This window comes from Zophobas morio, unplaced genomic scaffold (genome assembly GCF_036711695.1).
Source record: "Zophobas morio isolate AGI-343-1 ecotype UQ-CSIRO unplaced genomic scaffold, CSIRO_AGI_Zmor_V1 ptg000044l, whole genome shotgun sequence".
Lineage (NCBI taxonomy): Eukaryota > Metazoa > Arthropoda > Insecta > Coleoptera > Tenebrionidae > Zophobas > Zophobas morio.
This window is the reverse complement of record NW_026972149.1, coordinates 3,298,122-3,322,879: the sequence shown is the minus strand read 5'-3', so window position 1 is coordinate 3,322,879 and position 24,758 is coordinate 3,298,122. Positions and strand designations below refer to the sequence as shown.

The 24,758-nt window shown below is 35.0% G+C and overlaps 3 protein-coding genes across 5 annotated transcripts; all 3 read right to left on the bottom strand.

The window, feature by feature from the left end:
* Window positions 1-249: 249 nt before the first annotated feature.
* LOC135141432 (tyrosine-protein kinase Dnt) lies at window positions 250-4,786 on the bottom strand. Its single transcript, XM_064072525.1, has 6 exons — window positions 4,321-4,786; window positions 2,067-2,194; window positions 1,456-2,015; window positions 893-1,321; window positions 544-840; window positions 250-488 (listed from the first exon to the last, which is right to left on the bottom strand). The coding sequence occupies exons 1-6, from the start codon at window positions 4,418-4,420 to the stop codon at window positions 377-379; spliced, it is 1,626 nt and encodes a 541-aa protein (XP_063928595.1). The 5' UTR covers window positions 4,421-4,786; the 3' UTR covers window positions 250-376.
* A 5,662-nt stretch (window positions 4,787-10,448) lies between these two features.
* Window positions 10,449-11,411, bottom strand: LOC135141433 (apolipoprotein D-like). The gene is made up of 3 exons (XM_064072526.1): window positions 11,131-11,411; window positions 10,897-11,081; window positions 10,449-10,845 (listed from the first exon to the last, which is right to left on the bottom strand). The coding sequence occupies exons 1-3, from the start codon at window positions 11,370-11,372 to the stop codon at window positions 10,538-10,540; spliced, it is 735 nt and encodes a 244-aa protein (XP_063928596.1). The 5' UTR covers window positions 11,373-11,411; the 3' UTR covers window positions 10,449-10,537.
* Window positions 11,412-14,083: 2,672 nt separating this feature from the next.
* On the bottom strand, window positions 14,084-24,758 carry LOC135141659 (transcription factor Ken 1). Of its 3 annotated transcripts, none has more exons than XM_064072957.1 (4): window positions 24,671-24,758; window positions 16,668-17,009; window positions 16,266-16,613; window positions 14,084-16,204 (listed from the first exon to the last, which is right to left on the bottom strand). In XM_064072957.1, exons 2-4 carry the CDS (start codon window positions 16,977-16,979, stop codon window positions 15,065-15,067), a joined length of 1,800 nt encoding a protein of 599 aa, XP_063929027.1. In that variant the 5' UTR covers window positions 16,980-17,009; window positions 24,671-24,758; the 3' UTR covers window positions 14,084-15,064. The 3 variants fall into 3 exon arrangements, with proteins under 3 accessions (XP_063929027.1, XP_063929028.1, XP_063929026.1); XM_064072958.1 differs by lacking the exon at window positions 24,671-24,758 and adding an exon at window positions 19,698-20,232; XM_064072956.1 differs by lacking the exon at window positions 24,671-24,758 and adding an exon at window positions 17,745-19,674.

The following is a 24,758-nucleotide window of genomic DNA, read 5'->3' as shown; positions in this document are numbered from 1 at the left end:
CATCCTCTCTCACAATTGTCTTTGCTATAAAGTAGCTTGGCACTCAGAAAATTTACTTTTAGATGGAAAACAACGCTAGCCAACCAAAAAACTACTTAAATACGCATCACTGGTCTAAGGGACTATTCGATTTCTCTGAAAGCTACAGTCCTTTCAATACAAGTAGCGCTCTTTTAAGCACATTTGTCACAAGGGGTTAAAATTTTTGTAAATTTAGTAGAATGTCCACAAATTATACTTTGTTGCAATATATATATATATTTTTTTTTAATATAAATTTACATAAAAGTACATAAAATTATAGGACCCGTAACAACTAGGCCCGGTTTGGCATATATCAACCCAGCCGGGTGTAAGTCTTCCATTGACAAAATACTTATACATATCTAGTTAATTGTGTGTAAAAATCTTGTAAACATATTTGTAACTGAGTAAATGTTGGCCTCTCTTCGGCACTCATGGCCCAACAGTATGCCATCACAGCAAACCTATCAACCAACCAAACATTACATTATCAAATATCAAAACCAAGAGGTCACTTACAGTTCATCAGGACAGTTTATTGGTTGAGCCAGTCGATACCCATCCTTCAGGTACGCTGCCATTTCGAACGGATCTACCTCTATGTACGGTTGTTGAGCAAGAGTGGTAAGTTCCCACAGCAGTACCCCGAACGACCAAACATCCGAACTCGTAGAAAACGTCTTTTGTATCAAACTTTCGATGGCTAACCATTTAATAGGACGATTTTCGTTGTCTCCTAAGCAGTGGTAGTCCGAAGGGAACAGATCTCTCGATAGAGCGTTATCAGCCACTTGAACTTTGAGCTTAGCATCGACTCTAAAATTTTCACTTTTGTAATACAGATAGAGAAATCTGTGAACATCCTTACACACAATTTCTTGCTGCTAGATCTTTATGAAGAAGGTGTTTTTTGTGTAAGTATTGCATCGCTTGAATTACTTGGAGCGCCATATCAACTACTTCCTGAGTGGTCAATGTATGAGAAACTCCTTCCGCTGATAACTTGCATTTCTGAAGAAAGATCTTCAAGTTGCTGTAATTGTGATATGGATAGAGAAGAAAAGGAGCTGTGTGATCTTCTATGGACACGCGTAAAACGCTAAGAATATTTTTATGATTCAACGAGTACATGGACATTCCTTCCTGGAGTAACAGAGATATCTGAATTTGACTGGCATGGTCTGTTACAGTCTTTATAATAACGGGCTCGTCAATTCCTTCTTCGTTGGTATATGAACCTTGGTAGACCCTTGCGAAGGTTCCTTCCAAAATGACACTGCTTAGGCAAATCCGGCACCTAAAAAATACACCAGTGAGTCTAAAAATCGAAATACCTGCAGTACCAGAAAAATATATGAAGTTTATTCAGAAAAGTAGTAGATGAAAAAGCGCAAAGCTGAAAAAAGAACCACGCAAGTTACTACTATGTACCTCTGTACTGTAAGTTCTGATATTCTTTTTTGCAAATTCTTTGACCGCTCGTCGGTTGTTAGTGAGTAGCTCGGCATTCTTCGAAAACTACCATAAGAAGTAATAACTGTGTCCCTCGGAATCGCTGTTAAAAATGTCGTCGTGGGACCACTATTGCACTCGGTACTTCCCCCAGTCTTTTTATTTTTCATGTAATACATTGTCACGACGGTGGAAAGAACAACGACAAGAACCACAGCTGAAGCAATAGCGATATAGAAAATATTCGCAGAGTTCGAATCCGTGGGTAGAGTGTCTATGAAAACGTGGTTGTTTGAGTGCATTTCGACTTTAGTACAGATTTTTTTGCGACGAAAGGTAAGAGTTGTTACGTTAGTGTGAGAGATAGTTATATTGAGGGTGATGGTAACATTAACTTCTCCTGCTGCTGTGCCAGAACATGACAAGGTTACACTGAATGTTTGAAGATGAGTTGGTACCGAACCAGTTGAGGTAATATTCAGTTTTGGGGGCAGCAATGTTGGTGAATTAGATGAGTCTATGTCTATTGAGTATACAAGCTAAAATGGTGGATAAGTAAGGTTAGAATATATTTTGCTGAAGATACGTACAGGTTGGTCTGCTAGGCTTTGCCAGGTGAACTGTAGCGAATTCATCTTGGCGGGAACCGGTACTACGAAATTTAGAGCGTAATTGTTTATGTTCCCATCTCGCACATAATATAGTTCTGCTTCTAAGCCTGAAAAATATTAAATATTTTATTGCGCTACCAAATAACATCGAAGTACACAATTAATAAACCGTATCATGTCACATGAGAACGGCATAAATAAAAGTAAACTAAAAAATACACAAAAAAAGTGAACTAATAGTAGGTCATTGTATTTTTTTTATATTTCTTGTGGTATAGTAGAGTTCGCCAAATAATGAATTAAGTAAAGAAAATTTCTAATTGCAGAAAAGTGACATCATCATCACTTAGACGGGAATGAACTTTACTTCAAGTTCTAAAGACTTTATTTTCTCCGGTTTTAAATGATAAGTCCGGTCGGTTGTATGTTTTGTGTAACTAAATTACGGCAAGTAACGCGGTCTTGAGAAAATACATTTATCGCGTTGGCAGCGATAAGGTCCTAAATAAATGTGTGGTGGCTCTATGTAGTTAGAAAATACGTTTTGTTTATATACTTCAAAGCAAAAATGCCGCCTTTATAACTGGTACGCGTAAAGTTCTTTACGTAAGTTTGTTTATCCTTCGGTGTTCTCTAAAATAAACAACATTTTTTACTAATTAAAACAAAAAACGAATCCATATAAATTATTTATGTCTGTGTCTTCGTAATGAAATATTTAAATAACAAAAAATCGGGAGTATGTTGTTCGTGGATATTAAAATTGAGCTCGCAATTAGCCATGGATTACAAACATGCATCTTTCATTAGAATATTAAAAAATAACAATTAAAGTTAATGCATAACTGTCAATTAGTTCATAAAATATGTCGGAAATGTTACCCATATGTTTTGTTACATAACATTCATGGTCAACTCTTTTAAAATCGTTTGAATTTCTTCACGACTAGCTTAAACGATCAAAGAAATTATTGTGTGGTTTTATAAATGGAACACTTTACAAAGGTTACTGGTATATAAAACACAATGAATCCTACAGATAAAAAACTAATTACAGAATCATATATACGTAATTCCAAATGTCGTTACATTTTAGAACAATTTGAAATTTGACTAAAAAAAAAACTTAAATTTTGATACGTGCATTGGCGATGTCACTGTCTCGCCAAAATTGTTGAAAATTAAATAAATATTATTTTCTAGGGCATCCTAAACATCACACTAAGTCAATATTACTTAGCGTCTTACCAAAAATTTTAAACAAGTCAATTATGTATTTTTTAAATGAATTATAAATTTGAGTCTGCAAACTTTTTTAGATGACTCTTTAACTGTTAAAATAAAAATAGGGTGACGTCATCAATTTTTTAGTGGGGACGAATATGTATATTCATTTTGAAATCTATAACGTTCCTGTGTTTTTAAAATGTAAGAAAATTTAGGCAAACCGTTTTTAGTATTATCAATAAAATATGTCGCTTCATAACATTAATTATATGTGTTTTTTTAATATCATCTATAAGTAATTTTAGAAAATTTAAAATATAGTACTGCAAAAAAAATACTGTGTAGACACCATCAAGACGTTTTTTATTTTGATGAGTGTTGTGAAAGAAGCCTTAGGCCACTTTTAGTCCTAGTTCTCGAAAAATCTTGATTTCTTAACGGGTCAACCAAAAACTGTAAAACCTGTTTCAAAATAGACACACTATAAATTAAAACCCGTTTGACATTGAATGATTATCTAAATATCAACTGTTTTATTTTTTGTGGATACATTTAAAAATTCATTTGCAAATGAAAAATTAAGTTTAAAATTTTAAATAAGTATCTAAACACTGCAGTAGTCATTAGAAATTCAGACATTGAAGTTTGCATATTAATTTATCGTATTATAGTTTAGATAATTTTTTCGGACGATAAAACAAGAAGTGCTGATAAAATATAAATCCCGGCTTGAAAACGTCAGTCTGCGGTTGCTTTTTATAGTTGCGTTATTATTATTTGACGTTATGTATGTCATTAAAAAATCCTAAAGGCTAAAACTCACTCTTCGTAAAAAATATATTTTGTATATATTTTAATTGGTTTCGCAAATAAACAAAAAATAATAGATGACTAATGTCAGAAGTCATTCCACCTCCCAAGTAGCCAGTTAATCGATCACCGCATGTCATGCGCAAGAGAAAAAATTTAAATATACACAAAATTTTCATTAACGTTTGTGACTTACCTAAAAGTTTTTGTACTTCAGCTAAACTCAGGTATAAGTTTAAATAAGCCCAACTTAGCGGAGTGAACGTCAGAAAAATAAAAAATAAATTTCGATTCATATTAGACTTGTCTAGTCTTTTGTTTACACATCTTGGAAAGATTCAAATTTGTATAGTATTAGTGTCTATATTTTGAAATGATTCACGTTGTGAACAACAAATACGAAACATCTCTGCGTATCACACTATCACATTTCGACCGTCTCAACGCTTCTCAGAGACTACCTAAACTGACAAAGCACGAAAGCAGCAGCAGCTGCGTTCGACCAAAAGGGTATATATGTTGTGAGTTGTGCTGTGTCGTTTGTCTGGGCTGTGCACTCCGTACGACATGGCTGACGCGGCCATGTTTTCCTTGAATGTTTGTTTTCTCTGTCCGCAGCTCTGTTCCGCCCTCTGCCAGGGTCGTATTTTAATTCAAATCAGGCTATTATTGCCTAGAATTAACATATTAACAACATATTATGGAAGGGTATCGAGACTACATTTGCCTCACATTTGAGATGAAAATATTCAGCATAAAATCAAACAGAAGGAATCAAAATGCAAATTCCGCTATTAAAGTTGAAAGACCTAAACATGGAACAGCAACAATTCATTTAAAATAATTAACATATTTACACGACTAACAAACAAGTTTGTCAAAGAAGGGTAAAATTTTACTGGGATTGTCGTTGTCGTAAACCCAGGCAAAAGCGCATTGAAATGTCCCCACTAAACGTGTTAATCTCGCACCACTGACTAAACTTCAATACTTCAATTCCTTGTTCTTGGTCATCGCTCCACCCTACGGTGTTCACTTTATAAATCATTCATTCAGAATGTTCACTGACTTTACTCCTTACTTTAGGAAACTGATTAAGAGTTTAGGTACTTATGGAATTTTCAAACAGGACAAGAGATAATCTCATCCTTAAGTCACACTTAGACCTCTAGTTTTTACGTTTCATTATAGGCGAACTAAAAAGTGTTGTAAAAAATACTCTAGTTACAATAAGTAAGTAAAAACAATTTAAATTGTATCAGACAACATACTCTTATACTTGTAGTTTATGAATCCGCGTTAAGGTTTTTAACAAAATAATTTTGTAGTGGTAACATTCACTTGACGTGTACACATTTCACGCTTTTTTACCTTACTTTAACATTACATATATACTTTTATTTTAATTTATAGGGATTATCATAAAAAAATAAATTCTCAAAATCATTTTTCGAAAAAACTTGATGTGTTCTATTGTACTTCAGAGACCAGGAAGTCTTGTCATTTAGACATTTAAACCTTTAACCAATTTTTTCCCAGTGCGCATTCATAGCTATCATATCTATCACACAAAAAGTTGGGATTTTTTGATGTCCAAACGGCTTGATAAAAAATCGCCAAATCACCAGTTACAAGAGTAATTTAATATTTCTGTGGTTTTCTTTTATTGCATAGGAAGGGTAATAGAAATGGAGACTTATTATTATATACAAGGTGAGTCACTACTAGGTATCTCCGTAATTATTAGAAACAAAAAAAAATATTCGAAGGCCATAGTATACCCTAAAATTATTATTAAATAAGTATATAGAGTGTTTTTGAGGCGCAATATACAACTTAGGTTTTTTTTTAATGAAACACCCTACATATTCGATCCACAGCATTTTCGAGTTGAAATTTTTCTTTATACAATTTTGCGATGACGCAATAAATTGAGTGATTGATATTTTTGAGTTACCCTGTATAAGCAAATCTAAAAAATTGGTTGAAAGTTATTTCGACAGAACTTCCCTCGCTTCTGGTTTCACTTTGTTTAATAAATTGACTGGTTCATTAATTTTTTTGGTCACCCTGTATAAGCAAATCTAAAAATTATGAATGCAATGATTAGATTAGTCTGTTCATATTTTGCACATTTGCGACAATTTCTTGGGGTTGATAAACAGATACATTTTGATTAAAAAGTTACCATACAATAACTTCAAGACGTCTACAAGATTTAAAAGTATTCAGTTTTGCAATTCTTGGTTTAATCAATAAAATAAATTGACTTAGTCGTTAATTTTTTTCAGACAACCCGTATTAGCAATTCTAAAAAATATTAATGCCGTGATAATTCACATCTCCAAGATTTCAAAGTATTCGGTTTTGTAGTTCCTGATTAAATTGTAGGTAAGCGGAGAAAAAATGTAACATGTTTCTTGGCTTATCTTCAAAATCAATAAAATAAGTTCACGCATTCATTAAATTTTTTGGGTCACCCTGTATATTGAAAATCAAAAAATATTAATGGAATGATAAGTCACAAGTACAGACTGATCATATTTTGTACATTTTAGATAGGATTTATTCGGCAAACTTTTGAGCTGACGTCATCAATTTTTTGGAGGGGACACGTAAATATATTTTGATTAAAAATTTATCATGGTTATCAAAATTGTAAACCGCCTGCAAGATTTCAAAGCATTCGGTTTTGCAGATTCCAAGTTAAATTGCAAAATGTTTTTTTCCAAAAATCTGGACGTTTCGGATAAAAACTCAATACTCAATTTAAAACCCGTTTACTATGTGCAAGTTTGAAGTGACGTCATCACACAAATTTTGGTTAGCGTTTTACCATCTACATGATATTCCTAATATATATACACAATTTGACAACAATCCGCCAGTACTTGTCTAATAAAATTCCGGGACGGCAGACAGACGGACAGACAAACGGAAACGGGAGACCTGTTTCTTCGTCCTCTAGGGGTCATGATAGGTCGAGAAAATGTAAAAGTAGTGAGTCGGCTGACGGACTCGACTACAACACTTCCTTTGCTTCGAATTCTGTTCCAGTTTTTCCAAAATATTGCTCTGTGACCGTAAGTGCGCTATATTTTTGGAATCAACACGTCAAAATCAATGATTTTTTGACAATTTTTCAAAAATTAAATTTTACACATGTCCCCTTACGATTTTGTAAATTTAACTAAATACATTTTCTTGTAGATTCCGGGCCCCAGAAGTCACTACCAGCCTCATTTCTTCGATAACTCCATCCTTTTTGCCAGAATCGTCAATTGAAATATCGTAATTTTTTTAAATTTCAAAAAATTGGAATTTCACTGCGAATATTTCGAAAATATTGTTCCGTGACCCTAAACAGGCTATATTTTTGGAATTAGCACGTGAAGATCTTTGACCCTGAATTTTTTGACGATTTTTTCAAAAATTAAATTTTCCACTACAAATTTCGACCCATTTTTGATGATCTCTGTACTGTGTCGAAATTATCTAAATAGGCAACCAATATTACACAGTGAACCACTAATTCAGCGGGCAGACGCCTACTAATACCACGATTTTAAACACCGAGGCTGGCACTTGGTCACGTCGGTTGTGACCAGTTTTTTAATCCGGGAATAATTTTAAACATTTTAGAAGTGATTGTGTGTTGATTGTTTTATTGTGTACGACAACGACCCTGAATTTGCGAGTGCGACCTTAATTTCTTCGCTTATCCAAGTTATATTTTAGAATCCGTAAGTACCTATTAGTTATCTTTTATTATCATAATATTATATCTCATGTTAACATATTATGATCTAGTTCCATAATGTTAACATTTCTTCAGAGCACTGATTGTACACAACTCACTAAAATGTCTGTAGCAAATCAGTTCGTTATTATATTGTACATTCCTTACAAAAATTACAAAATTAGTGACAGCTGACATTAATAACCAATCATGTAGTAGATTTTTAAAAATATCCACCAGAGAATCCTTTTTAAAATAACTGAATACAAAGAAACATCACACCTTTTTTGTAACCGGGTTTTTTTGTTTTTTTGTTTTTCCAAAGAAATATAAAAAGGCGGTTGCAAAGAGCAAGCCAAACTGAGTTTTCGTCAGTGAAAGCCGCCATCTTGAAAGATAAGGTGATTTGTACCCATAACAAAAAAGTTTTCTTCATTTTCACAGTTTACAACGATGGAGTCAACAAGATACCAAAATCGATGTCGTTCGAAGTCTGCATCAGATAGTACTAGCACTGCAATCAAAGCCCATAACACCCACCTTGCAAAAAACGATGAAGAGAACAAACCGAAAGTCGCAAAGGTGAAGATTCCAAGTTTCTACATGGATTCCTAGAATTGCAGAAAAAAATATACCGCAAAGATTCCCAACTTGGAATCTTCACTTTTGCGACTTTCGGTTTGTTCTCATCATCGTTTTTTTGCAATCCTAGGAACATGGATTCCTAGGATTCTAGGAACTCGTGTTCCTAGAATTGCAGAGAACATATACCGCAAAGGTGAAGATTCCTAGCGTGGAAATGGAGGACAATAAAACACTCAAGAGGAAAGTTTCAAGTAAGTATATGGACATTCTACTTGTGATAAAATTTGTTATTGGGTATATTTACAGATGTACCACAACTAGAGAAAGAAGCGGAAAGTCTCCGAATCGAAAAGCAACGTAACCTCGAGAAAATAAAAGTTCTTCAGGAAAACGAGAAAAGGTTACAAGATCGCATCAAGTCGGTTTCTGAAGAAAATACTTCCCTTACTGAAACGCTTGCAAAAGACAGAAAAGAGTACCAAGGTCTTGCAGACAGTTATAAAAGTCTTCAAAAAGAGCATAGCATGCTTCAAGAATCAACATCAAACAATATTCGTTTAGAAAATCGGTGCCAAAATATTCAGGGTCGATAAATTTTGTGGATTTGGCTGTTCTGGAAGTGCTAGAACAAACTGCGCCGAAAGACTGAACGAAACCAAAAACATAAATAAGAGTTTATCTACACTGGGAAATTTGACATTTTTGTTACAGTCTTGTCTTGGTGGTAATTCTAAGACATTAATGTTGGTCAATATTTCACCTTTTGAGGAGTGTTTTTATTTATGTATATTTTTAATGTATTAACTGTAGTGTTGTTCGTTATTGTTGTATGACATATTGTAATTACTATTGTAAGGTCCATTAAACGATTTATTTACAAAGTTATGTACTGTATTCCCAAATTTTCGGGAAAATGAATTGGGTCGTCTTGAATATTGAATTATAATCAATAAAATAACGAAACAGTTTACTCACGTATGCCGCGTGTACTAGCAGAGGCGACTCAAAATCATTCATGTATAAGCAGTCTTAATTTAAAACAACAAGCGGTAACACAACCAAGTCAAACAGAGAAACTGCAAACAATACCAATGGTCGCTCAGACTTTTTTATTGCTTCGACTTCCGCTTATTAATAAAAGATTGGTTTATTTTAATGTACAGACTCATCATATTTTGTACATTTTAGATAGGACTTATTCAATAAAATTTTGGGGTGGCGTCATCAATTTTTAGGGGGGATGAGCAAATGCATTTTGAATATTTTGATCAAAAGCATTCGGCTTTGCACATTCAAAATTAAATTGCAAAATGTTGTTTTATAATTTTGATTTTTTTTCAAAAAATCTGGACGTTTTGGGAAAAAACTCAATTCGGAGTCATAAACTACATGTGTAGGACTATGTCATTTTATACTATTTAAAACCCTGTACAATTTTGAAGTGACGTCATCACATTGCTTACGCTCGGGATGTAAAAATCAATTATCTCGACGATTAATAAATTGTTGTTATACAATTGCACGAATTTACAAATTTATATAATAATAATGCTTTATTACCTAACAGATGATTATCCAATGACAGGACAATATAATATATTACAAAATACAGATTAAAGAAAATAGGTACAAAATGTAGTGTACTTATGCTAAACTCTAAAAATAGAGAACCATTTTAGTAATATTGTTAACAATACTAAAATTTCTCAAAATGTTTTCAACACTTGAATTAAATACATCACAGCGGTCCGAATCTTGATTTATAATGGTAAATTTAGCCCTTTGTATTAAGATTATATCCATCACCACACGTGTCCACACTACACTGGATGTATAGTTCCCGTTTTGAAACAATGAATATTAACCAAATGGATTCTAGCAATGAACATGTTAGTAAATAAAAAAAGATCGTTTTATAAACCTTTTACTAAGATATTTTTGAATAAATTACTCCGAAAGTAATGATGTTCTACTACTGCGTAACAATAATATCAAATACCTATAATTATATGTGTTTTATTATTTTACGTATTAAAAAATTACAAAAATTAAATAACTTATTTACAGTGATTTAGAATGACAGCTGAAATCATGCCTTTTGACTAGATGTTGTAGGCTCTTCTTCCTTCTTATCTTCTTCAGCTGGAGATTTCTTCGTCTCTTTGTCATCATCCTTGTCGGAATTACTTTTTTGTTCATTGCCTGAAGCTTCGGCAACTGTTGAAGTAGCCGTAATTCCATTAGCAGCATTAATATCGGAAGCTGCTATAGCACATCCTTCTTGATCTGTCTTAACGAAGAAAGTTCTATTTATTTTGAATTTATCCAAAACTCCATAGGCACGTTGCATAACAACCCCAGATGGAAGTCGATCACGTGTCATCACCCATGCACTCTCTACCAAAATTGAAAAATTAATAAGTAATAGTAACAGAAACGTGGACATACGTGTATGGATGGGTCCAAAACCATTACAACTCCACATGACCGCGTACGTCTCGTAATCTGTGTCCAAAACGGTCAATGACGTTTCGCTCGAAAGAGGAGTCGTCGAATATTTGACGTTCAATTTTCCTTCGCCAGCTTTTCCCGCAAGTTCTAAATTTCCATCGATGACACGTTTAACTCCGGTTCTAAAAATTACAATCTGTACTGATTTACTTAGTTTTAGTACTCACGTACAGTCTATTTGTGACTTCGTTGGAGACGTAGATCCTACCGCTGGCAGCTTTGGCGTAATCCGTTACGACACATCTTGCAGCGACTTCAGAGAACTGAAAATATCTTTCAGCTTCGTACCACTTTCCCAAAAATTTTTCGATTTCGAATTCCGGCATGGGAAGGTACTCGGGGCAGAAGCCTAGATTGGGAATTTGCGATTTGGCTAGGCCACAAATCAATAAAACGACGAACACACTCTTCATGATGATGGTCTTTTACCTCGCACAAGATTCTTGCAGCGACGTTTATATAGCAGGAAACCGCTATAAGGTTACTATCCTGTTATATTCCTGTTTTTCTTTGCAAGTCTCGCTGGCACAGTCTGACATTAATTATTATTCGGCAGATGGAAGATGTATATTAATCGAACGTTCTCGTTATCAGATTTGTGGGTCCACTATATGTAAATGTTTTTGTAATTGATTGTGGAGTAATAAAAAAACAAATTTTGCTGTTCTTAAATATTCGTTCTTGAGAAGGCAATGCCCTAAGCTGGCCTTTTGAACTTTTGCAGCCAACGGTTTTATCTTTGCAAACAGTAAGGTGTACAATGTAATCCACCAGAATTCATTACCGTGTATGGATTTACTACATAACGCAAAAAAAGTGTGTTCAGCAATTCTTCAAACACACTATAGGAGACATTATATGATGAAATTTTACAGTTGCTATTACACTGCTGTCGTTTTAACATAAATACCAAGCAATTGTAACGTCACATTTTATTACATTTAGTTGTGGATCTTCATTTTTGATTTTAAGTAGATATATCTCCAGTGGATGTTTAGGTTCCAAGTAGCCATATTTATCAGATATGAAATAACCCCACCCCTTTTCTAATTAAAACCGCAATTCTATAGAATACACTGATACATTAGATATGTTTAGACAATAATGAAAAAAAAAATAATAATAAAAAGAAATCAAGAATGTCTACATACAGGCCTACAGGGAATCAGATTAAGTCTCGTCCGAAACCGCCCTGCCTAATGAAAGTAAATAGAAGTATTAAGTATTTATCCTTACTTTTCTTTGTTTCTTGTTGTTGTTTCAGCCTAAACCGTTCATCCATAAAGATTTAATTACATTCATACTGCATAATGTATACTGCAATGTCGTGGAATACAAATCTGATTATATTTCTAGCATCCTCGTATATAAAGTAGGCCCTGGGCAGTATATTAAAATCACGTAATCAAGGTACGTTGCGTAATGAATATATAACCACAGCATAACGACATTACTATACCGCGAAATGCAGTATGCATATCTTGTATAACGACAGACTTTACCATATTTTTTTAAGTTACACCCTCTTAAAATCATTATGAACTTTTTTTTCTCAGTTACGTTGTTTACAAATATGTAAAAAATGAGTATCACTCTGTCAGAAATAATTAAATACAAAACCTCAATTACACTAGGTAATTTGTTTATGTTCGCCCGCATTTTACACTCTTATAATTCTATTGTTGTGTAATACAAACTACAACAATACACCGTAAAAAGTGTAATTACCTTGCATCCAAGAAGCTATTTTGTTTTTTTTTATGAGAATGAATGCCCCGTTTTTTAATTTTTAATTAAGCACATTTCCGATTTTTTAAAAATCTTGATTTTCATAGTTAATGAGATAATAACGAACTCAAAAAGGAAACTGCCATAAATTTTAATGAAAGAACCAAAAACCACACTCATAAATCAAACATTTAAACTTCGTTGGCTGTGTTAATTTGAATGTATGCAACCCAATATACAGTCTAGTCATCACACGACGAAATGGACTGTTTTTATGAGTTAAGTACAACGAAAACCACTAAACGAACCAAAAGTAAACAATAATATTGATATGGTCAAATCATCCCTTTCACACTGGGAAAATCTAAGTCAGGAGAACAAGAAAAATTTGCTTTTATTTGTGTGCTTCAATGAGTTCAATATCAGACAGAATACAAAATTCCAGTTAGTGGATTTTCTAATTCCAGACAGTGTAAGGTCAAGGGAAGTGCAATTAAAGTAGAAATGTGCATTAAATTAGAAATGAAGTTCTAAGACAATTTTACAATTTTTTAGTAGGCGTTGTCTCTCAATTAAGATGGCAGCGGCATAATTTACTCCAAATTAAAGCAAACGAGACGTAGAACAATTTAAATTGTAATATAAACATTGAAATAAAACGTCATATACTTAACTTAAGTACGTGGCAGTGTGAAAGTAATAAGTCTGAGCTAGTTCAACTTTATTCATAAAATAATTCAAAACAGGGAATCAAATGTCAAAATTTGAGTATTTATTAAACAAATTGGGGTGTTGTAAGAATGGAGTTCCAACGTCACAGAGCTACATATTGCAACCTAAGAAAACATAGAAACAAAAACAACTAATAGAGAAATAATAGAACCCGTGAAGTAATGTCGATTTTGTTTGAATGAAATTTCTTCTCCGTACAGGGGAAGGTGTGTAGGAAGTACTATAGGTTAAAGTAGTATAGTTCATTCTTGTACAAATTAACTCTACCTTACGAACGAAATAAAAAAAAGGAACATTTTTTGTCGCCACGAAGGCCACCACTCTAATCTCTTGTACATAACCTGATTTCTTCGTCTTTGGCGGCGTCAGCAATTTCTTCTTTTTGTAGGTAGGTGACTAGATTGCACGTATGCTACTTAAGTCAGGTTTTACAACTAACAAGGTAATTGTTCCGATAATAATAATTGTCGCAATTAGTGTTTTTGGAATAAACATGGTTAGCTTTAAACGGATGAAATTTAGTGGCTTCCATTAAACTTTCATAATCATAATAAAAAAGTACTTATTTTTAACCTTTAAAATGAAATATCCGCAAGAAACTTACCTGTTAACCTTGAGCGTGTGAAAATTTCCTAATTAATTTTGCTGTTGATAACTTACAAAAATCGTAAAAAGTGTTTTATTGTTGTAAATACAGCATTTACAATCTATTATGTACAATTAATAAAACTAACAAATCTACAATGTTACCACATTTGTACCAACTTCTGTTTAAAACGCCAAAGTTTTCGATGGACGTAAAAGCTAAAAATTCTTCGAATCAAATTTTTGTCAACAACGATTGCCAATAAGCGAAATTCTTGTAGAAATTGATAAAATAAAAGCTACTATGTTTGAGGTTCTTATTTCATCGAGAAACAAAATAAAAACACAAGAATTTAAAAAAAAAAAATGAATAAGTTAATTAGAGTGATTATATCCAGTTAACATGATCTAATTTTTACTTCTTTGGTGTGTATATAAAAAATATACGTTCATATCCAGTTTTGTAGTAAAAACTTTTATAATTCAGATAAATGTACAAACTTGCGTACATAAACTAAAAATGCTTGAATCAAAAATGAATTTTTTATGTTATTAACATAGCATTTTTGGTTGATGTACCGTATAATATGCATCCATTTGTGATGTATATAACTGTGGACATTTATGTAGCGTTAATTTGTTTCGTAACGATCAATTAATAGTAACTGATCACACTAAAATAGAAAAAAGCAGTTCAGGTCACCTGTCATACACACCACGCACAGCTTGATTAGGTACGCAAAATCATTGAACACAACATCGGTCGAGATTAGGTCTAAGTTATAAAACTATTATAACACAAAAAGGACACCAATGATATTGGAGGCACATCTGGTCCCACATTTCTTTGACGGTGGTGCCTGACCTCGGGGCTAAAACTATAGACTACATCCCTGAGGGTTGTTGGGTTACACCTAAGTTCACACAATATACACAGGAAAGGCACAATTGGGAGTAATATTTATATCACAATGTAGAACGACGAACGACGACTTCGTGACGATGCGGTCGTTCTCAAAAACAATATCATATACGACCTCATCTAAATAATGGAATGTTGTTATTTAAGCTCGTGCATATTTTTACTTAGAAGCAAGTTGTTGTGAGGTCCTGATAAATGCCTAATTAATTCGGGAAGCGATTCAAACGTGAGCGGACAGAAACAGCAAGTGAATCGCCCCGAATTTCCATCGTTGGACGATATAACATTTCTGTGCACAGAACACAAATGTTTGAGTAAATGCGCCTTCTGTTTAAACATAGCCACACACAATCGGCACGCGAAGGGCTTCTCCCCCGTGTGTACGCGTAAGTGCGTCTTTAAATTCCACGACATTCCGAACTGTTTTCCACAATATTCACAGCGATACTCTCGAACCTGCACAGTAGGTAAGACTTGCTTAGTACTCACAGGAACATGAGACGAACTTTCAGCAGTTTCGTTGCCGCCACCACCACCCGCGCCGCCACTACCGCCACCGACACCAGCACCGCCGCCACCACTGCCACTACCACCACCACCTCCACCACTACCACTGCTAGCTGAAAATGACGCCGATGCATCCCTCGAGTCTTCGTTGATCGTCGTCGACGGGTTAATCTGGGTCTGACACAGCGACCAGGCGGCACCCCACGTATGTTCAAAATTTTGATAAGCGTCCGACGTTGTCAAACTTTGATCGGCACTCGGCGGTCGGTATTTAACAACTATATTGTCAGAAGGTCCCCCTGACGTGTCGGAATGTTGCTGGCCGGGGGTGGGCGTACGCGACGTTCGATCCACCAGAAACGGTGGTGCAGACAGAGACAAAGGATGATGGGCTGCGATCAATGGCGGCAAATTCTTGTACCTATGATGCTGATGGTGATGGACGACGGTGTCGTCTATGTATGATGAAGGTGAAAACGGAACAAAGGGCGGATTCTGAGCCGGTGAATTATGAAAACCAGGGCGGCGCTTTCGATGAGGCGTAACGACATAATTGTCGGGACTCTGCACCAAAGAAATTAGTTTTGGATCGGCTATGGGTTGTTTCAGTTGGGAAAGCTCTTCTTGATGTTTCAGATCAATGGGTTCGATATACATGCTTTTTCGTTTCATTCGATGATGATGGAATTGTGACAGTTCGTGGACTTTTGGGGCTATCTTCACCGTCGTTTGACCAATTTTTAATGTTTCAGTGTTTGTCTTATCCAAATGCTGTTTACACATTAAATACAATTTATTTGTAGTTTTATGGAATGGTGGATACGTAACTTACCTCCGAGACATTATCGTCGTTGTCTTTGTCATCCTCGAGGCTTTTAGTGTTTAACGATAAATTAACTGGGTTTGGCGAAAGACCGTCGTCACCGTCGTCCGAAGTGTTGTTATCTTCTAACGCGTCGTCTTCGTCATCGTCTTTTATTTCGCCTTCTTCTTTCTCGTCGTCATCGGTTTCCTTCTTAACTAATACCAAATCGCGATTGTCATTTTCTGCTGTTATCCAATTACTGCTATCCAACTCGGCTTGACATTTAGCGGCCTCTTCTGATGTCGAAGACTGCCACATGTCCGATTTAATTTGCAGTAATTCGAACAGTTCTTGTATGCTGTCTAACTCGCTGGACTATGAAAAGTAGAAATCATAAGAACGGGATTTGTAAAAAAGCAAACGCCTTACCTTAACGCAAGCTTGACCGTTGTAGAGAAAATCAAGCAGATGTCGGAGGTGGCAACTTTTTATTCCTGGGATGAGTACTACACTTGGCCCGTGAGCATGGGCACTCTCCCCAAGGATGCGACGCACTAATGGACTTGCTGCTGCCATTATTAATTTATGGGCGTTCAATGTTGTCTTATCGTCACATATAAATGTCATATCGGCAAAGTTCTCAGATGCAAAACAAGTTTTAATTTCGTCCACTATAGTTGCATGATGTTTGCCATAATGCAAGGTTAATAAGCCGTGGGAATCCTGTTCCTCCGAGTACATGGCGAATTCACTAATTTTGTCAAGGACAACCTAGAACGAACAACTAATTCTAGAATTTCGGCATACACCAAGATATACTTAAAAAGGTAATTGTATGCACTAGTTTTGTATAATGGTAAAGATTTGATGGTGGAAAGAAAAAACTTACTTCGAAAGGTAAACAGCATTCTTAAGTGCAGACGCGGATTTTATTCATTTTATAGACACACCTTACTTGTATTTACAGGTGTTGGGTTGATTTCGCGGAATACGTTATAATTTATTTTGTTTTGTTGATTATTATGTATATTGGTAGTTGATTTTTTGGTTAGTTTAGTTACAGGCGGCGGCAAGCGGTCAATGTTTTTCGAACAACGAAAAAATAATTAACGTGTGCTGTTTTGAATATATTATTTTAATATTCAAGATGGGTACGTTGTAGTGCAGTGGCGAAAAAATCGGTTGAATTGTCGTCGTATGTCCGTGGAGCTTATGGCAAACAAAATGGTAATGAAATAATGTGATGGTGTAATAGAAAAGAATAGAAATGTCAATTGCATAATGTATCAATTGAAAGCAAAAGCAGTTGTTGAGCGTTTATCAGTACGTACTAATAGGATAGATAGCACGAGGCGCGCCGATATTGTGCGCGTGTATACTTATGTATCCTCAAAGCACCGAATCATGGATTAAGTAAACTAAACTAACAACAGGTTGTTAAGTGGCAGAGGCGGCAAATGGTGGTGCGATACGGATATCACGGATCCCATTATAACAACGACTTACCCGGAGATTATGTGGTCCTAAAGGGCGGCACCCGCGACTGTAATTGCCGAAGGGCAGTCGCGAGCACCAGAGTATGCACCACTACTACTGTTGCTACTACTACTACTAGTAGTAGTATACCAAGCCATTGCTCCACACTTAGCACTTGGGTTACACACCACCATTAATAATATTGTTACAATGTTCGAACGTTCGCATTCGCAAGCCTTTGCGTCGATTGGATTATATTTTTGGGGCACGACTCAACACCGTGTTGCGCCACAAATGAAAGTAAAAGTGAACGAACACGAGCCTTCAAAATAATACAACAATATTTGGCGGTGCTGATCGACGCAAGTTTTCCCAAATCCCGAAACGAGGAATTTCTGTTAAATGTCTTGCGTCGCAACTCGATCACTGCCACCCCCGAAAGTCTGCGGTCCGATGCAAAATATTACCATCAGCTTTGCTCACGGGATCAAACGTAATACTACTAACTCTTAATTTCTCCCTTTACTTTCCCCTCTTTTCTCTTGAATCCCCACTACACCGCAAGTTTTTTTCCTATTGCTAGCTCACTTGTAACTTCTCTTTCTCTATTTTCAAGGTCGAAAGGAACAGGCAGTAAGCGACTGCGCGCGGTTTAGCACATTTTTTGTCATCTTGTACTATTTGCATTTCGCCACGAATAGCAACAATAATACTTTTACATCGGCGACTTTGAGTGTATCAAAGCTCGTAAGCGAGTGGTGAATAATTTTGCCTTCGTCACATTGCTGTTGCAGCGACTAGCGAGCAGCATTCCAACCGTGTTCAATAATTGCTTTCACCGGCTTCGCCAAGGAGACTCGTCGCGAGCGGGGCCCAAACAGGGGCCACAACCGGACTTTCACAATACTTGGCTCATATAAGAGGGGGAACGGTTGTATAATACCGATGCAATACCAAGCGCTGGGAATAGAAAGATCTAATAATGTTTTTTCTTCTTTTTCTTTTCCATTTTTGACCTTCAGCCGTACTTTTATTTTCAAAACCGAGCCACGTCCGAGACTCAGATCTTCGCGACTTTGCTGTTTCGTTATCGAACTATCATCATCATCATCATCATCATCATCAACATCATCATCGTTACGTTTTCGATGCCTCCGAACGAACGAACCTACTAACGGACGCCTTCTCATACATAATCATAAACCGCTAAACCGACTCGGTTTGAAAATAAAATCGGCTTCGGCCAGCAAATTCGAACCACACGGAGAAAGAGGTGCGGTGTTGTTCCTTCGTCGCACGGTGGACTTTGTGTGTAATAAGCATCTATTGTTATGTTAGTATTATGGTATTACGTTATGCGAGCAAGGGAAAGTAGGCATGGCGTAGCACTTTCACTATCGCGTAATGTCTGACTGGAACTGTGTTCCAAATATATCTAGTAAGATCTCAAGAATTAATTTACATTTTATTTTTACCGTGTACTTTTTTTCTCTATCTCTCTCTCTCACTCTCAAATAAATCGCATTATTGATACGCAACCAACTGCCGCAACAACCCTTTCATGACGATATTCTGTATTTAAACAACAATAATGAAGTAACTGTAACCCAACTCGGCGTTGTACGGCTATTTAGTAATGAATCGTTTTGTGTTCGGTCGACTGTCCTCGAGACTGATTTTACCTGTTCAAAGCTTCAAGGTCTTCTCTTTGTAGGGAAGTGAAAGTGATCTCAGTTTAACTGACATGTAAACTGCAAACTGCTTAAAAAACCCGACGACGACTTGAAATAGCCTCTGTACGGGCATGGGATTCAATTAATACATAATTATCTTGCGATAATCGCATCCGTTGATGAACCGCCTTTTGCTCAAAACCGCAACCTATACACCTGCACCTAATTTTGAGAATAATAATACTGTTAACGCTCAACAGCTAACTGGAGGTCATTCCGAAGAATGTTTGTGTAAACTTAGAAACCTTACATAATCGGATATGGGTCGATAGTCACATGGCAATTGTTAACGAGTACAACGCACACAAGACGAGACTGCAGGATCGAAGCATCCTTGAAACTTTGAACATCCGCTCTCCCCGCCGCGAATCACTTTGCACTTGTTGATCCTCAGTCATCACACAGGTAAAAATTACAATAATCATGTAACCAACATTATACTCTCGATTTTTGGCAAATATTTACTCAACTTAACTCGCAATTGTTGTCGGTAATAACACACCGCTTCAAATACTTTTCTTTTTATAACGTAGGCCTAAATTGTTATCTTTTATGATATATCGTATTATTTATGGCACTCACTAGGAAGTGAGCCAACAAAATCTGATAAAACTTATTATTATTATTATTAATAATGAATAATGACGTTAGTAACAAATTTCGGTTGTTGGATCTTCCACACATTTCCTCATTACGTTCGCATAAAAACTAATTTGTTGTTGACCACGAAAATAATAATTGTTATTTCGTGTCTATTACTACAGAACGATCACAAAAGTGCAAAAATGTCTGGAAAAACTATATGTGTAGCAAGTAATTTATTCACAATAACAACATTTTTTTGCCTGTTGGGCCTAACCACGTACTAACGAGCTGATACCAAATTTAAAATCAAAACTATATTCTCTCGGTGTATACACATAGATTACATAATACTGTAACGTCTTGGGTTTGGGTGAAAGTAACTTTGATCAAGTATTATGTATATGTCCATGCAGCAGGCAAGTATAATTAATACTCCAATTGTAGACTAAATTAAAATTTTTCTGCAATGTCTTCTTTTATTTTTTCAGACAAAACTTCAATAATATCGCCGCTAGCCCCAAATTAAACCAGCACATTTATAAAAGATTCAAACTAATAACGTTATTATATTTTGTTCAACAGGTGCGTAAGCACAACATTTTCTCAGATGTCGTATGATATATGTCACGAGCAGAACCCGAAATGGGGTCATTACGCCAAGTGCCCGGGAACGTCTAGATTCGTTCGTTCCTACTAAGTAAATACCGTCTTCGGTTTGAGCAAAATGGTAATATCATCGCCCTTACATGACTTTGGAACACAGAAGTTATTGATTTCACTGTTAATTTTAATAACGACATTGTAAATATTTAGAATAGAAACAGACGCTAAACTTGGGGCTTGCGAAAAGGGTTTTTTGTAACTGAATATAATTATCGTGGAAATTTCTGTCGTGTGGTTTATGTGGCTTAAATCTCATAAAGAACGTCTTCAGCTTAAATTTACAAGTAATTATTTCCCTATCGATTTTGACAGACAAAAGACATCATGTGTATTTCAGGGAACATGACTATAGGTAAAGACAGATGACTGAGGAAGTAATCCTGACAAACACAGATTACTACTGTCAAGGAGTTTCACCGGCCAATTTTAGCTTGGCCTACTGTACAAAGCTCCTGCCCCATTTGCTCCATTTTCCTTTGTCTAATTTGAAAAACGAAATATATAGTTGCCCCAAGCCATACAGTCCTGTACGAAATAAGCATTCAGGCAAAATCAAGTAAATTCGAGCCTGCGCTCTATTAATTATATGTAAAAGTGTCAAATTTTATTGTCAAGTATACACAAAAGATTAATGACAATAATGACAGCTGTCATTTTTACGATACGTAGGAAAAAATATATTTTTGTTAGTTAAGTAGGTTATATCCATAAGTTCGACCGTTTAATTAATTTAAGTTGTGCACATTAATTATGTTTATAAATATGTTGTGAAGGAGTTATATGATTCTGTTTGATTTTTGGGGGCGGCATCGCGCAGGCGGTTACTGTTACGCGTTCGACGACATTGTTGTGCTTACCTACCACATACTATTAAATTTAGTTTTCCTCTGATACCACTATTTCCACTAATAAGCAAAATATTGTATGTCAATTTTTCCACAAAACTAAAGATAGCATAGAATTAGCAGAAACGAATTATAGTATGTTATTAGTTTTTACTCTATTTTTGTTAAGTCATCACTCATCAGCTTTATGTAGAATAGCAGTTCATACTTATAAATAAATCAGTGATCAAAAATTAATTTCTATTTTAAATGTGTTATTTAACGGCAAGTGTACCGGAGTCATATAACTCCTTAAAGGGGTATCACTAGTATCAACATGTATTACTTTCATCTAGTGCTACTGAAGCTGTGTAGACATATGTACATTACTTGGGTTACCAAGTAAACAAACACACAATATGTAGTTATACCTACGTAATGATTGTAAATGTTTTTCTAGCCTAGTTTTAAGACACGTTATTTTTATTTGCAGCCAAATTTTTATCATAGGAAACTTATCACTTCGAATTAGTGTTTAAAACGGGTGCGTTTTCTGCCTAACAGAAAAAACGATCAACGATTAAAATTGTTGTTATCTTTTGTTATAATTGTCTCATCAAAGTGCAATTGAAAATCTGAAATTCTCCAATTTGCCGCCTACCTTTGCACTTGCAATCACTAACAATTTTAAACTACTACCTAACGTCAATTTGACGCTTTATTAGAGTTCTTATTTCGACGAGGCGGCGAAAGTCGAGATTTCCCTTGTGGACGGACATTCTAAACTTTTGACAAAAATTAGATACTGAGCATACTTATACTTACATGTTCCATGTCAAATTTTTTCTATTTCTGTCTCATGCGTGTTATGTGAAAGAATAAACTACGAAATTTTACGTATGTCGTAGAAATGTCATATCATTCCTTACGAATTTACAATGAAAAAAAAAAATACAAAAGAAACAGTATCGAGTGGTGAAAACCGCGTTCCAAAATTTCCATATATAACGCCAATACTGATTTTTAAAAATACATAAAAAAAATACATGGCGGTAAGTTAAGAAAAAAAACTGCCCTTGTGTTATATAGACAAAGTTGTGGATAAGTTATATTTAAAACTTTATAACAATAAATCTGTTGATAATGGAGATATCACCGACGTTCTGAAAACGTAATGTACCCCACAAGAGAAAAATGTAAGAACTGGCCTTAAGAGATATCCACGACAATAATTATATAAGGTTACTAGGAAAAGTTATATTCTAAGGTGTTTTGACTGAGGGTGTTTTCACGACTATAGCTTACCTCATAACTGTATTGTATTGCACCCGAGCCGCAAATTCCAAGGGAGCGCGGTTCGCACAAGTGCGGACAATATAAAATATACTTAAAGCAGATAGCCAACGGAAAAAGTGTGTTTTCAATTCTCAGTGCATGCTTAACTTTGACTGTTTATGTTTATAGTTCCAAAGAATTCAACCATTAGCACGTTCAGATTAACAAGCATCAGCGACGGCATTTATGTTAAAAGACACAGAGAGGACTAATTAATTAAGTAAGTAAGTAAGCTCATCATGACCAAATTTTGACTGACTTTGACTATTTAATATTCTGAGGTGATGTTGTCACATTTTGGTTAGCGTTTAATATCTACCTACACGATATTCCTAAAATACATATAAAATTTGATCACAATCGGTCTAGTAGTTTCGGATACAAAGACGGGGAAACATACAGACAGACAAACGACAGATAGATGGACACGGGAGACTCTTTTTTCATATTCGACGGGTCATGAAATGTCGAGAAAACAGGAAAGTAGCAGTCGTCCGATAAACCCTATTACAGGTTCCAACAAACTAACTTGCCATTCATAAAACTATAAATTATGCTGCATATTTTCAAAGAATGAAATACTATTCGCGTGGACAGTATATTGCAAATCTATTGATTCATGGTAATTGGTGAATATAAAATCGAAAAGTGTATTAGAAAATCTTATTAAATAGACCGTTATTTTATATTTAAACTTTTGTTTGTAAATATATGTAATGCAAAAGATCACGTAGATATTTATTTGCATTCTTTTTGTAGTTGTAAGTGATACAATGTATATTTAACTACTATATTTTACATATTCTAATACATATTTACCATAGTTTGGTGCCATTATATACATTTTTTAGTGTTGATAATTGGAATTTTTATCTAATAAAAAATAACAGTTTAAACTTGCATATTTGTATAAATTTTTGTGTTACACTTAATGCAATGAAAGTGCACATTTTTCGAACTGCATTTTAGTAAACGTACGATAATCTCATAGTCCTAGTGCAGTGGTAACTCTTACTATAATGTGTAGCAAATTTGTGTAATAATATACAAGAAACCTAAAACCTTACACCTAACAAACATTTGTAGACGTAAGTATAAACAACTTAAATCTTAACAGTTTCGGTAAATTACTAATAATTATAATTAATTACTGGTAATTATTTATAATTATCGGGTTTATCACATTTGGAGTAACATAGATATATTAAACTACGTGTAAAATAATTTTCAAACTATAGGTGATAGTGTCCTTGACAGTGATGTGATGATTATTATTCTTATGTGATGATAATTATTTATACCTTGGCGTGTATAATAAGTAAACAATCGATTTTTCGTGTCTGCAGTTTAAATTGTGCAGACAATGTGTCAACAGTCATAATTAGCCATATAGACTACTAGCAAAACGTACATAAATTCTTAGTGCTAATGGACCTGTTGTAGCTGCTGTAAGTCCTGAGTTATTATAGGTTGCGTTGTTAAATTAGCTTCCAATGAGGCTTAACTCGTCTGCTTAACTTTACTAGAACCTTATCTTGATCGTAGTTCAATTGAAAATAAGATGTATTAGAGTTGGCTGTGGGACCAGGTCTAGCACCTGGTGTCAAAAATTAAACACATGCTGTTAAGATTCATGTATTCATATATGTCAACAATGAGTGATAACAAGCGATTAGCTAAAGGTTATACTGACTCTGATTTACGTCCAACTGAGGACAGTAGTACCACCCAAACTTGACAGACAAGGCCAATTCTAATACAATTTATTTTCCATGGCACGATATACGAAGTCATTTTTTTCAAAGATAATACGTACCTATAAATATGTGGATGTTAATGTAGTATGGAGGAATCCCGCCACCACTGTACTTGGATTATCCTCCTTTGGCCTCTTGTGTGTTGTA

Coding starts and splice junctions, on each gene's coding strand:
- LOC135141433 (XM_064072526.1), bottom strand. CDS start 11,372: ATGAAGAGTGTGTTCGTCGTTTTATTGATTTGTGGCCTAGCCAAATCG. Junction 11,082..11,130: donor AACGAAGTCACAAATAGACT/GTACGTGAGTAC, acceptor TGTAATTTTTAG/AACCGGAGTTAAACGTGTCA. Junction 10,846..10,896: donor TTTTGGACCCATCCATACAC/GTATGTCCACGT, acceptor CAATTTTGGTAG/AGAGTGCATGGGTGATGACA.
- LOC135141659 (XM_064072957.1), bottom strand. CDS start 16,979: ATGTACTCGGAGGAACAGGATTCCCACGGCTTATTAACCTTGCATTAT. Junction 16,614..16,667: donor ACGGTCAAGCTTGCGTTAAG/GTAAGGCGTTTG, acceptor TACTTTTCATAG/TCCAGCGAGTTAGACAGCAT. Junction 16,205..16,265: donor ACGACGATAATGTCTCGGAG/GTAAGTTACGTA, acceptor ATGTGTAAACAG/CATTTGGATAAGACAAACAC.
- LOC135141432 (XM_064072525.1), bottom strand. CDS start 4,420: ATGAATCGAAATTTATTTTTTATTTTTCTGACGTTCACTCCGCTAAGT. Junction 841..892: donor CTAGCAGCAAGAAATTGTGT/GTAAGGATGTTC, acceptor TGAAAATTTTAG/AGTCGATGCTAAGCTCAAAG. Junction 489..543: donor ATAAACTGTCCTGATGAACT/GTAAGTGACCTC, acceptor GTTGGTTGATAG/GTTTGCTGTGATGGCATACT.